Source organism: Mandrillus leucophaeus, unplaced genomic scaffold (genome assembly GCF_000951045.1).
Source record: "Mandrillus leucophaeus isolate KB7577 unplaced genomic scaffold, Mleu.le_1.0 Scaffold463, whole genome shotgun sequence".
NCBI classification, from domain to species: Eukaryota; Metazoa; Chordata; class Mammalia; order Primates; family Cercopithecidae; genus Mandrillus; species Mandrillus leucophaeus.
The window spans coordinates 150,869-163,049 of record NW_012104954.1 but is presented as its reverse complement, the minus strand read 5'-3'; the positions used below and the strand labels follow the sequence as shown (position 1 = coordinate 163,049).

Here is a 12,181-nt window from a genome sequence, read left to right as displayed (position 1 = left end):
TGGTGCGATCTTGGCTCACTGCAACCTCCACCTCCCAGGTTCAAGTGATTCTCCTGCCTCAGCCTCCCAAGTAGCTGGGACTACAGGCACGTGTCACCACGCCCAGCTAATTTTTGTATTTTTAGTAAAGATGGGGTTTCACCATGTTGGCCAGGATGGTCTCGATCTCTTGATCTTGTGATCCACCTGCCTTGGCCTTCCAAAGTGCTGGTATTACAGGCGTGAACCACTGCACCCGGCCTTATTTTATATTTTTAGAGACGGGGTCTTGTTGTGTCGCCCAGGCTGGAGTACAGTGGCACGATCATAGCTTATCGCATGCAGCCTTGAACTCCCTGGCTCAACTGATTCTCCCTCTTCAGCCTCCCAAGTAGCTGGGACTACAGGCGAGAGCCACCACACCCAGATTCCTTATGGATGATCGAGGGAGTTTTCAGTGATAGTGATTTTTGCCGAATCTGCTGACTTTAGGTTTAATATGGGAGTCTTCTGAACATCACTGCATTTGCCTGTGGGAAGACAGCACCATTTTGCCTATTTTCCAGATGAGGAAGCTGAGGCCTAGAGAAAAAGAGTGACTTGCCCAAGGGCAGGCACACAGCTGGGAAGGCAGACTGAGATTCAAACCCAGGTGTGGGCATCTTTTACTCTAATCTTCTTTCCATTTCATCACACTCAAGAAAAATAATGCCTTCAGGGGTGGGGGCTGTTTTGAAGATGCGGATCAAAAGACAGCAGCCTGAGGGCTCCATCTTTGGCTTCCTGACCGTTTGGCTCCTGGGTATGCAGAAGCAGCTTGATCAAGGCGCTCTGCCAGCTGCAGTCCTGCCTTTGGGGGAGGAGCAGCCGCGCCAGATGGACTCTTGGCAGTGAGGGCAGGATCATGATCCGCCAGCTGCTGAGAAATGTCAGTTGGCTGCCCCGATGCATGGGCACAGAGCGTGATACCATGTGTGATGGCTCATGAAATGGGGCGTTTATGGTGGACGCATGGACACAAGGGTACACAGTCAGTGAATTGAGCAGGACACACACACACACAGATATCTGGGTGAGGGGCAGGAGGGGTGGACATCTTCAGGAGAGCTTCAACACATCCCTTGGTGGGACCACAGGGATAGCTTTTTCCCATATCGGAGACAGGGCCACAATCACAGCACTGGGGGAGGAATCCTTGCTTTGACCCCAACAGGCCAGAACAGCAAGATTCCTTTCAACAAGGAAGGGAATAACCTTCTGCTCCCTTCCCCTACTCCCTTCTCCTGGATCTTGCAGCCCTGCCAGGCCTCAAAGAACCCAGGCAGGCCGGGCTGCTGCATATCATTCTGTGCACCGTGAGCCTCCGTATTCAGGGTTGGGAGATGGGCAGCATCTGACAGCTGAACCCAACCTCAGCGATCCTGTCAGACTTACTTCCCTCCACAGTCCCTCTGGGCCACAGTTTCCTCATCTAGACGGGAAAAACTGAGGCACACAGAGGCTAAAGGACTTGCACATCTACAGAGAAATCAAACAGACCTGGAGGGACCATTTCCTAAAACAATAAGGTCAATGTAAAACTTGTTGGGACTCTCAGCCTTGTCTATGAGGGGATATGCACACAGGACAGACAAAGCAAGTTAAAAGACCAGAAAGGAAATAAGCAGAGGACCCGGGGTGGGGGGCGGGGAAGTTCAGCACTCAGGCTGAGAACCTCAGAGCATCCCATGCTCCTTCCAATGTGCCAACTATCTGATACAAGGAAAAACAATAAGCAAAGTCCTCATAGGGTGAGAGACCTTCTCAGGCAAAAGAGGCCAGAAACCTGCAACCAGGCAAAGATTCCAAAACTTTTCTTGGGGAAAAAAGCAGTAGCTCGAGTAGTAGCTCCTATTCTGGCTTTATAGCAGTTTGGCTCTTAGGTGTGCAGGAATGGCTTGATCAAGGCACCTGGCCAGCTGTGCTGGGCCTGCAGCCCTGTCCTGGGGGAGGAACGGCAGCACCAGATGGACTGTTGACAATGGGGTGGGGAGGATGTGGTAGGGGTAAGGTTTGAGGGTCTCCTCTCTCATCCCTTTGGCCATCATATAAAGATGCTCCCTGTTGGACTCATGTCTGTCAGCTCTTTCAAAACCCTGGGAGAGTCCTAGGCACTTGCCAGGATCTCACTGGCAAAATCTCACACCTCCCAGTTCCTGCATGATCTACAAGCCTGCCAGGCTTGACAGCATGGCCTGAAATCCCTATTCAGATCCTTTTCTTGCATAAGAATTAAAACAACAATAACAACAATAACAACATTCAAAATGAATTTTCAAAAGTGCAGGGTGGCTTTATGCCTGTACCCATTTCACAAGAACAATGTAAAAGCTTGACTCTGCAAACAGGCTGCCAAATTCATGTGAGTTGTAGGCCAATTTTGAATGCCCTTGTATAACTTGATATTTAAAAAGAAAACTCAGAAATTAAAAAAAAAATCAACTCCTTATGGCAGATTATTTTGTAACACAAAGAATCATTCTGCTATTTTTTTTTTTTTGAGATGGAGTCTCGCTCTGTCACCCAGGTTGGAGTGCAGTGGCACAATCTTGGCTCACTGCAATCTCTACCTCCTGGGTTCAAGTGATTCTCCTGCCTCAGCCTCCCGAGTAGCTGGGATTACAGGCGCTCCCCACCACACCCAGCTAGTTTTTGTATATTTAGTAGAGATGGGGTTTCACAGTGTTGGCCACAGTGGTCTTGAACCCCTGACCTCAAGTGATCCACCTGCCTTGGCCTCCCTAAGTGCTGGGATTACAGGTGTGAGCCACCGCACCCAGCTCATTCTGCTAACTGATCTCTGGTGGAAAATAATTTTTGGTTCATTTTTGCAGATTAGCTTTGTTTAAAAGAGGAGGCTAATTGTACCTCCAGGGAACCTAGAAACAGCATGTTGTAAACAATGGCCCATAATGGCAAAAGCTCAACGATTGAAAGACTTGCTCCTAGGCCCTTTGAAGGTCATTCCCCTCCCTAAATTGTGATGGTCAACTTGGAGGATGTAGGTGGGACAGTCACTTCCTCAGCATTTTTTTTTTTTTTTTTTTTTTTGAGACAGAGTCTTGCTCTGTTGCCCAGGCTGGAGTGCAGTGGTACAATCTCAGCTCACTGCAACCTCCACTTCCCAGGTTCAAGCAATTCTTCTGCCTCAGCCTCCCAAGTAGCTGGAATTACAGGCGCCTGCTATCAGGCTAATAGCCTTGACTAATGTTTGTATTTTTAGTAGAGATGGGGTTTCACCATGTTGCCCAGGCTAGTCTTGAACTCCTGACCCCAGGTGATCCACCTACCTCAGCCTCCCAAAGTGGTGGGATTACAGGCATGAGCCAGTGTGCCCAGCCCTCCTCGGCATTAAAGTAAGTCAGCTACAACAGAGGTCTGAGAGGAAAGTGACACTGGTGACCTGAATGGCTTGGGCTTGGTACCACTTATCTGTGCCACACTCAGTGGTGGTCACTGGGAGGATTCACAGGATAAAACCCACTCCCCTGGGCACAGGTGGCCAAGGTAAGCATTGTTTGTGGACAGGTGGATATGACAGACATATTCATCCCACTGCCTGTCCTGGTCCCCTGAGCTGTCTGCCACCTCTTGAGCCCTAGGAATCTTGGAGGCTGCTGGGCAGACCCTGCCCCAGAGGAAAGGGGTGGGGGTGCCTGCCTGAGCGTGTCTTCCTGTGTCCTGGGCTCTGCCTGTGTCTGAATACCACATCTCATCAGAATGCAGTGGGGGCCAAGTCCCTGATTCCAGACCAATGACAGAGGGTCAGCTTTCTTTCCAAGCTACATGATCCAAGTGAGGCTCACATCACCCAAGGACATAGGCCAGGGTCATCAGCAGTGTGGGGAGTGAGAAAAAAAGAGAGGAAAAGAGAGAGAGAGAAAGAGGAAAATAAAAAGATAGAAACTGAGAGGGGGTAAAAGGAGAAAGAAAGTGGAGGGAAAAAGGAGAGACACACAGAAAGAGACAGAGAGAGGGAAGAAGAGACAGGGAAGAGAGGAGAAAGGAGGAAGAGAAAGAGGGAGAAAGAAAAGCAGGGGAGAGGGAGGGAAGTGGGTGAGCGGCAGAGAGGGGTCGAGAAACCCTTAGGTTATTTCCATAGGAGAAGGATTCATTCCAGGCTGAGGGTGGTAAAACATTTTGGCTTTTTAGGATTTAAATTTTCTCAGAGTCTAGCATGATGTCTACCTTGCACATTGAAGGACCTGCTTAAATAGGTGATGGAGGGACAGAAAAGTATACTTTATTATAATACATTCTTTTTTTTTTTTTTGGAGACAAAGTCTCACTCTCTCACCCAGGTTGGAGTGCAGTGGCATGATCTCGGCTCACTGCAGTCTTCGTCTCCTGGGTCCAAGCAATTCTCTTGCCTCAGCCTCCTGAGTAGCTGGGATTACAGGTGTCTGCCACCATGCCTGGCTAATTTTTGTATTTTTAGTAGAGACAGGGTATCCTCATGTTGGCCAGGCTGCTCTCGAACTCCTGACCTCAGGTGATCCCCCTTCCTCAGCCTCCCAAAGTACTAGGGTTACAGGCGTGAGCCACCGTGCCCAGCCTATTATAATACATTCTTATGTACACTGTTTATTAGCTAAAAAAAAATCATCTTTTTGGGGGGGCAGGAACAGTGCTAACTTGATAGGGAACAAATTGTATCTCAGTTTTATTTTACATTTCTCTGAATTCCAAGTGTTGATTTACCTCAATTTTTACTAGTTGCCAGCATTCTATCAGATTTCTGTTTATGTCCTTTGCCCATTTATCTATTGAGGAGGACTGTTTCTTATTGACTTGTAACTGCTTTTCATATTTTAAGGACATGGACTCCTTGTCTTATTTGTCACAATCTTTATCCCCTAATTTGATGTGCATTGTATTTTGTTTTATTTAATTATTGATTGATTTATTTACTTTTTAACCTACAGAACAGCTTGCTAAACCTGTTTTTTTGTACTCATCACTATTAAAATTATTCAGTAACCATATAAAGAGTAATACTCTAAATAGCGAATTCATTGATTTTTAACTTTTAAAAAGTTTTATTTTTTTGAGACAGAGTCTTCCTGTGTTCCCCAGACTCGGGTGCAGCAGCATGATTTCAGCTCACTGCAGCCTTGACCTCCTGGGCTCAAGCAATTCTCCCACCTCAGCCTCCCATGTAGCTGCTACTACAGGCATACCACTATGCCTGGCTAATTGTTTTTTTTTAAGAGATGGGTTCTCCCTATGTTACCCAGGCTGGTCTTGGCCTCCTAGGCTCAAGCAGTCTGCCTGTCTCAGCCTCCCAAAGTGCTGGGATTACAGGTGTAAGCCACCATGCTTTGCTCTGGTAGTTAAATAGATACTAGAGGGTAGTAGTCAAAAACTTTGAGGAGAGGGAAGGAGGTGGGGAGGGAGAGGAGGAGAGAGAAAAAGAAAAGAAGAGTAAGTGAACAAAAAGAGAGAAGAGAGAAAGAGGAGGAAGGAGTGAAAGAGTAAGAGAAAGAAATACAATCAGCCTCCCAACCTTCATGACACATCTCCAGCTCTGAAGCATCCAGAAACTGGAGATTTTTTGTGCTAACACGACTTGACCTCATTGTGTTCCCAGAGAAGAATCTAAGTGTGGCCTACTTTATAGCCCTTCAACTGGAAACGGGCCACCATTTTGGTCCTCCTGACAAACCAAGTCCTCATTGTTTGGTGAGGGAGACCATTCAAGGGCCCCTCCAGATCGGCTGAGGAGGAAGCCCCTGATTTTCTCACTATGGGAGTGAGTGGGTCAAGATCCTTTCAAAATCTTTCAGGGAATGATTCACCATGATGGGCACAGCCAGGGTCCCCAAGATTTGTTTCTAGATTAAAGACTTATTAGATGTTTCTCATCCTGCTCCAAATGTCTAGAACTTCGGGAATGTAGTGCTAAGTCTGCTATCAGGGCCTTAATGGCTGATGGCCACTCAGCTGTTGGGTACCATCTTGAAATAGTCACCCAGAACTTGGGGGCCATTTGGAAATGGTTGCCCTAGAACTTGGGTGCCATTTTGGAATGGTTACCCAGAACTAGGGTACCACCTTGAAATGGCTGCCCAGAACTTGGGGGTCATCTTGGAATAGCCACCCAAAGCTTGGGGACCATCTTGGAATGGCTACCCAGAACTTGAAGGCCACCTTGGAACTCAGGGACCATGTAAGAATGGCCACCAAGAATTTAGAGGCCATCTTATCATGGTAGCCCGGAACTCAGAGGCCATCCTGGAATAGCCACCCAGAACTTGGATGCCACCTTGGAATGGTTGCCCAGAACTTGGGGGCCACCCTGGTACTTACGGGCCATCTTGCAATGGCTGCCTAGAACTTGGGGCCATCTTGGAATAGCCACCCAGAGCTTGGGGGCCATCCTGGAATGGATACCCAGAACTTAAAGGTCACCTTGGAACTCAGGGACCATCTAAGAATGACCACCCCAAATTCAAAGGCCATCTTGGAATGATAGCCCAGAACTCAGGGGCCATCTTGGAATGGCCACCCAGAACTTGGATGCCATCTTGGGATGACTACTAAGTGCTTGGGTGCCATCCTGAAATGGCTGCCTACAACTGGGGCGCCATTTTGGAGCTGCATGATGACACATGACCTTTCAGAGGGCAGAGAATCCTAGGACTGCCAGGAGAAGTGAAAGGCACACAAAGGGAGTCACCGGGTCTACAACTACGGGGCCTTCAGGCACAGGGAGGGGGTCAGAATTCTCATGCACATTCATTTCCTGATTGTCTCTTTAGGGACTTCCCAAAGAGACAGAGGTTTAGGTTGCACTTGCGGAGCAGTAGGGGGATGAGATGTTCCGGCGAGGCTAGTCTACGGAAAGCAGCACAGCAAGGGGCCCGTGATGTGGCTGAGGACCGTTGCTGTGCGAGGAGGTAGAAGGTTGGGGCGGGGGGTGGATCCCTTCTTCCTCCACGGACGTCATGCAAAAAGCCAATCGAAGCTCTTCCTGGTGGCATGCTGATATCTCACAGGTCCCCAGAGCCCACACACCCATTCCCTAGACCCTGAGAACATGTCCTGTAATCCGATGGGTGGCCCCAGGCTGGGGGTTGGGGGAAAAGAGGCAAGTGGAGGCCTCGAGAGGAGACTTACGTGAAGGCAAAGGCTACCAGGGCCCCACTGACCACTATGAAGTCGAGAATATTCCAGAGGTCACGGAAGTAGGCACCCTGATGCAGGACGAGCCCCAGGTCGATCATCTGTTGGGGAAGAAGAGAGGGTGCTCAGAACCCCCACCTGATCCTCACCCTGGGGTGCTGCCACCCGCTCTCTAGCCTCTTGGGGACAGGCAGGGAAGCCAATGAGGCCACCTCATCTTGCAGGGATGGGCAGTGGCCAGAGGACTCCGGGAGGAGTGGGGAGCTCCTGCCCCATGAGGCGGCCCCTCTTTGCCTAATGGAAGCCAGCTCTGGCTCGCCGGCTCTTAGATCCAAACTTTGGGGTCCTCTTTGAAGCCTCTTTGTCCCAAATCCCTCATGGGTGGCTCTATCAGCAAAGCTCACTGGCTGTATTTCCAGAACCTTCCAAGAATCTGTCCACTTCTCACTTCTTCTTTGGTCACCAGCCTGATCCCCTCTCATCATCGCCCATGGGATGAGGACCAGTGTGATCATCTGCTCACAGGTTCTCTGGCTTCCCACAGATGCCAGAGGGCAAGGGTCGAGTCCCTCCTCTGCTCAGAACCCTCTATGACTCTCACCTCACTCCAAGTAAAAGCCAAAGAGCTCTCTCTCTGTGATCCTCTGCACAAGCTGCCCCTCACCTCCCCATTCTCATCTCTCTGTCCTTCACTTCCCCACTCTTCTCTCGCTCTGCCCAGTCACACCAGCTTCCTTGCTGCTCTTCAAACATACCAGGCATTTCTTTTTTTTTTTTTTTTGAGACGGAGTCTCGCTCTGTCACCCAGGCTGGAGTGCAGTGGCCAGATCTCAGCTCACTGCAAGCTCCACCTCCCGGGTTCACGCCATTCTCCTGCCTCAGCTTCCCGAGTAGCTGGGACTACAGGCGCCCGCCACCTCGCCCCGCTAGTTTTTTGTATTTTTTAGTAGAGACGGGGTTTCACCGTGTTAGCCAGGATGGTCTCGATCTCCTGACCTCGTGATCCGCCCGTCTCGGCCTCCCAAAGTGCTGGGATTACAGGCTTGAGCCACCGCGCCCGGCCCACACCAGGCATTTCTAATCCTCCGGGAGACTCATCATCTCGAGGCAGGGCATTCTTGAAGGCTCAGAATCTCCTGGAACCCTGGCTCTTTTTTTTTTTCTTTTTTGACAGGATCTCACTCTATCACCTAGGCTGGAATGCAGTGGCATGATCTTGGCTCACTGCAGTCTCCACATCAGCTCATCGCAGCCTAGGCTTCAAGAGATTCTCCTGCCTCACCCTCCCGAGTAGCTGGGACTACAGACATGAGCCACCACGCCTGGCTAATTTTTGTATTTTTGGCAGAGATGAGATTTCACCATGTTGGCCAGGCTGGCCTAAAACTCCTGATCTCAAGTGATCTGCCCACCTCAGCCACCCAAAGTGCTGGGATTAGAGGCATGATCCACTGTGCCCAGCCCTGCACTTGCTTGAAAAGAAAAATTACCGCATGTTCTCACTTACAATCTGCACTCACCTTGATCACCATCTCAAAGGTAAAGACACCTGTAAAAACGTAGTCAAAATATCGCAGCACCTGTTGGGGATAAAAACAAGAGGGCAGTGGATCACTGGCCTGTTCCGGCAGCGCCCCGGTAAAACTAACGATTGCCCACTGGGGAGCAGAGTCTCTACCCAGAAGAGGAAACACAGTTGCTATATACAGTTGGGCAGGGTGTGCACTGCACAAGGGCCCCTCCTATCTCTTCATACCGCAGATTTGTATGTTGTGAATGAAATTGTCCAGCAGATGGCAGCAAATCCCAACAAACAAAATCACTGTCCTAGACCGGTTCGCTAACCCGCGGGAAGGGTGCCTTTTAAAATTTGCGCCAAGCCCTATAGTGGATTAGAAGCGGCCCCAGAGAAGTTCAGGGCTGACTGCATCCCTCTTGGTGACGGATCTAATCCCCCAGTACCCTTGCTTTCCTGGGTATCCTGGGCGAGAAACAGTTGCTACGTGGTTTCTTAAACACTGGGGCCAACCTCCCGCCACAGCATCTTTTCTTGCCTCAAGGCCAGGCCCCTCCCAGGATAGGTTGATTCTTCCTGTCCCCCTCCCCAGGCCCAATGTTTCTGCCTGGATGAGCGACGTCCTCTGACCCAGCCCCTCTCCAGGACACACCATAGCACACCTCCGGTGTCACTCAGGCATGAAGATGATGGTGTGCTGGCACAGTGTCTGACTGGTGCTAGGTACTAGGGGTGGACACTGGCTGGGCGCGCTGGCTCAAGCCTGTAATCCCAGCACTTTGGGAGGTGGAGGCAGGCAGATCGCTTGAGGTCAGGAGTTCGAGACCAGCCTGACCAAATGGCAAAACCCCGTCTCTACTAAAAATACAAAAAATTAGCTGGGCATGGTGGCGTGTGCCTGTAATTCCAGCTACTTGGGAGGCCGAGGTGTGATAATCGCTTGAACCCGGGAGGTGGAGGTTGCAGTGAGCCAAGATTGCGTCACTGCACTCCAGCCTGGGAGACAGAGACTCTGTCTAAAAACAAAACAAAACAACAACAAAACAAACAAAACAAAACCAAAAAAAACCCCAAATCAGATCCACCTGGAAGCTGCAAGGGCTGAGCACTACTGAACATGGCCACCAGAGGGCGCTGTGAACCTGAGTCAGACAGATCCTTCCTCTGCTTACAACCCTCTGTGGCTCCCACCTCATTCAGGGATAAAAGTCAAAGTTCTCCCCAAGGCCCTCACAATCTGACCAGTCAGCTCCCTGCCCTCGCTTCCTCTCCCTCTCTCCCTTGCTCACTTCCTCTTGTCCCCCAAGATGCTCCCACCTCAGGGCGTTTGCACAGGCTGTTGTCTCTCTGGAATGCTTTTCCCTACATCCCATTTGATTCCCTCTTTATCCTCCTTTATGACTTAGCTCAAATAACAGTTTTCCAGTGAGGACTTCCCTGACTCTTTAAATTCCATCTCCTGGTCCTTGAGATCCTCTTTACAAAGTTTCTCTTTCCCTCTGCCCACCACAACCTCGGCCACTTATCACTCCTTGAACATCTGTTAGAGTTACCGATAATCTCATTGTCCATCTCCCCCACCCAAATGTCAGCCCCACAAGGACAGGGATGTCTGTCTGTCACCATGGCATCTCCAGCTTATAATACAGGGTCAGGAATACAGTAGGTGCTCAAGAAATGTTTGTTGAGTGAATGCATAAACAGTTGGGGCTGTACTGGGTCCTGGAGGAGCTGGGCTCTGTGATCTGTGTGGTTGTAACTTATCTTCCTGTTATGTGTGGTGACTGAAGCGGAATCAGAGACCAGAGTGCCTGGGGTCAGGGCGAGCGACTTCCTGGAGGGAGGGGCTGGTGCAAGGGGATTGGCTTGAAGGACCTGGGTGGGCAGAGGGGATGGTGGTGGGAGAGGATTTCAGGTGCACGAGGCAGTGGGCACAGCCTGGTCAAAGGCCTGGTGCTCTGTGGGCTCTGGGAGTGCAGGGACCGTCTCACACCCTGTCAATCCTCCCTGGCTAGCTCAGTACCTGGCACATAGTAGTTGCTTATTAAATACTAAAGGAATGAATGGAAGGAAAGAAGGAAGAGAGGGAGTTGGGAAAGGGCAGGCCAGGGGATCAGGCGAATCTAATTCTGGAGCGCTAAATAAGGTGTGCAGGAGGAAATCAAAAGACCAATAAATTAGGTTCAAGTATGCCTAATATTTTGATGTTTTTGATCTATTTGCACGTCATTTCCTGTCTAATCCAAAAAAGTGCTTGATCTCATTCATTACAGACAAATGCCAAGCAAAACCCCAATAAGATCTCACTCCACACCCAGCAGATCGGCCAGATGAAACAGCCAACAGCACCAAGTGTTGACAAGGATGTGGAAGAACAGGAGTTCCCATGAGCTACTGGAGCAAGAGCCACTGCATTCATTTATTTTTTAATTTTTCTTTTTGAGACGGCGTCTCGCTGTCACCCAGGCTGGAGTGCAGTGGCACAATCTTGGCTCACTGGAACCTCTGCCTCCTGGGTTCAAGCGATTCTTCTGCCTCAGCCTCCCAAGTATCTGGGATTACAAGCACATGCTACCATGCCCGGCTAATTTTTGTAATTTTAGTAGAGACCAGGTTTTACCATATTGACCAGTCTGGTCTCTAACTCCTGACCTCAGGTGATCTACCTGCCTTGGCCTCCCAAAGTGGTGGGATTATAGGTGTGAGCCACGGGACATGGCCCACTGTGTTTATTTTTATTTACTTATATACATTTTTGAGACAGGGTCTTGCTCTGTTGCCAAGGCTGAGTGCAGTGACACCATCTTGGCTCACTGCAACCTCTGCCTCCTGGGTTCAAGCGATTCTTGTGCCTCAGCCTCCCGAGTAGCTGGGATTACGGTTGTGTGTCACCACACCTGGCTAATTTTTGTATTTTTGGTAGAGACGGGGTTTCACCATGTTGGCCAGGCTGGTCTCAAACTCCTGACATCAGGTGATCCACCTGCCTCGGCCTCCCAAAGGGTCACTGTGTTTATTGTCTAGTAAACATTCAAGCTGCATTTACTGAGGCCAACCACTTGCAAATTGTATGCTCTGGAAACTTCGCTTTAGGTTTATACCCTGGAGGAATTCTTATTTATTGAGATAGGGTCACGCTCTGTCATCCAGGCTGGAGTGCAGCGGTGCGAACACGGATCACTACAGCCTCGACCTTCCAGACCCAAGTGATCCTCCCACCTCAACCTCCCAAGTGGCTGGGACCACAGGTGCGCACCACCATGCTTGGTTAATTTAATTTTTTTTTTTTTTTGAGACAGAGTCTCGCTCTGTTGCCCAGGCGGGAGTGCAGTGGTGTGTTCTCAGCTCACTGCAGGCTCCGCCCCCTGGGTTCACGCCATTCTCCTACCTCAGCCTCCCGAGTAGCTGGGACTGTAGGCGCCTGCCACCTCGCCTGGCTAATTTTTTGTTTTTTTTTTTTTTAGTAGAGATGGGGCTTCACCGTGTTAGCCAGGATGATCTTGATCTCCTGACCTCGTGATC

At 49.9% G+C, this 12,181-nt stretch overlaps 1 protein-coding gene across 1 annotated transcript in view; it reads right to left on the bottom strand.

The window, feature by feature from the left end:
- CACNA1A (calcium channel, voltage-dependent, P/Q type, alpha 1A subunit) overlaps positions 1–12,181 on the bottom strand; it is a 196,294-nt gene that overhangs the window by 86,408 nt on the left and 97,705 nt on the right. The window contains 2 exon segments of the mRNA XM_011994944.1: positions 7,138–7,244; positions 8,664–8,723. Of these exon segments, the coding sequence (XP_011850334.1) occupies positions 7,138–7,244; positions 8,664–8,723 (167 nt within the window).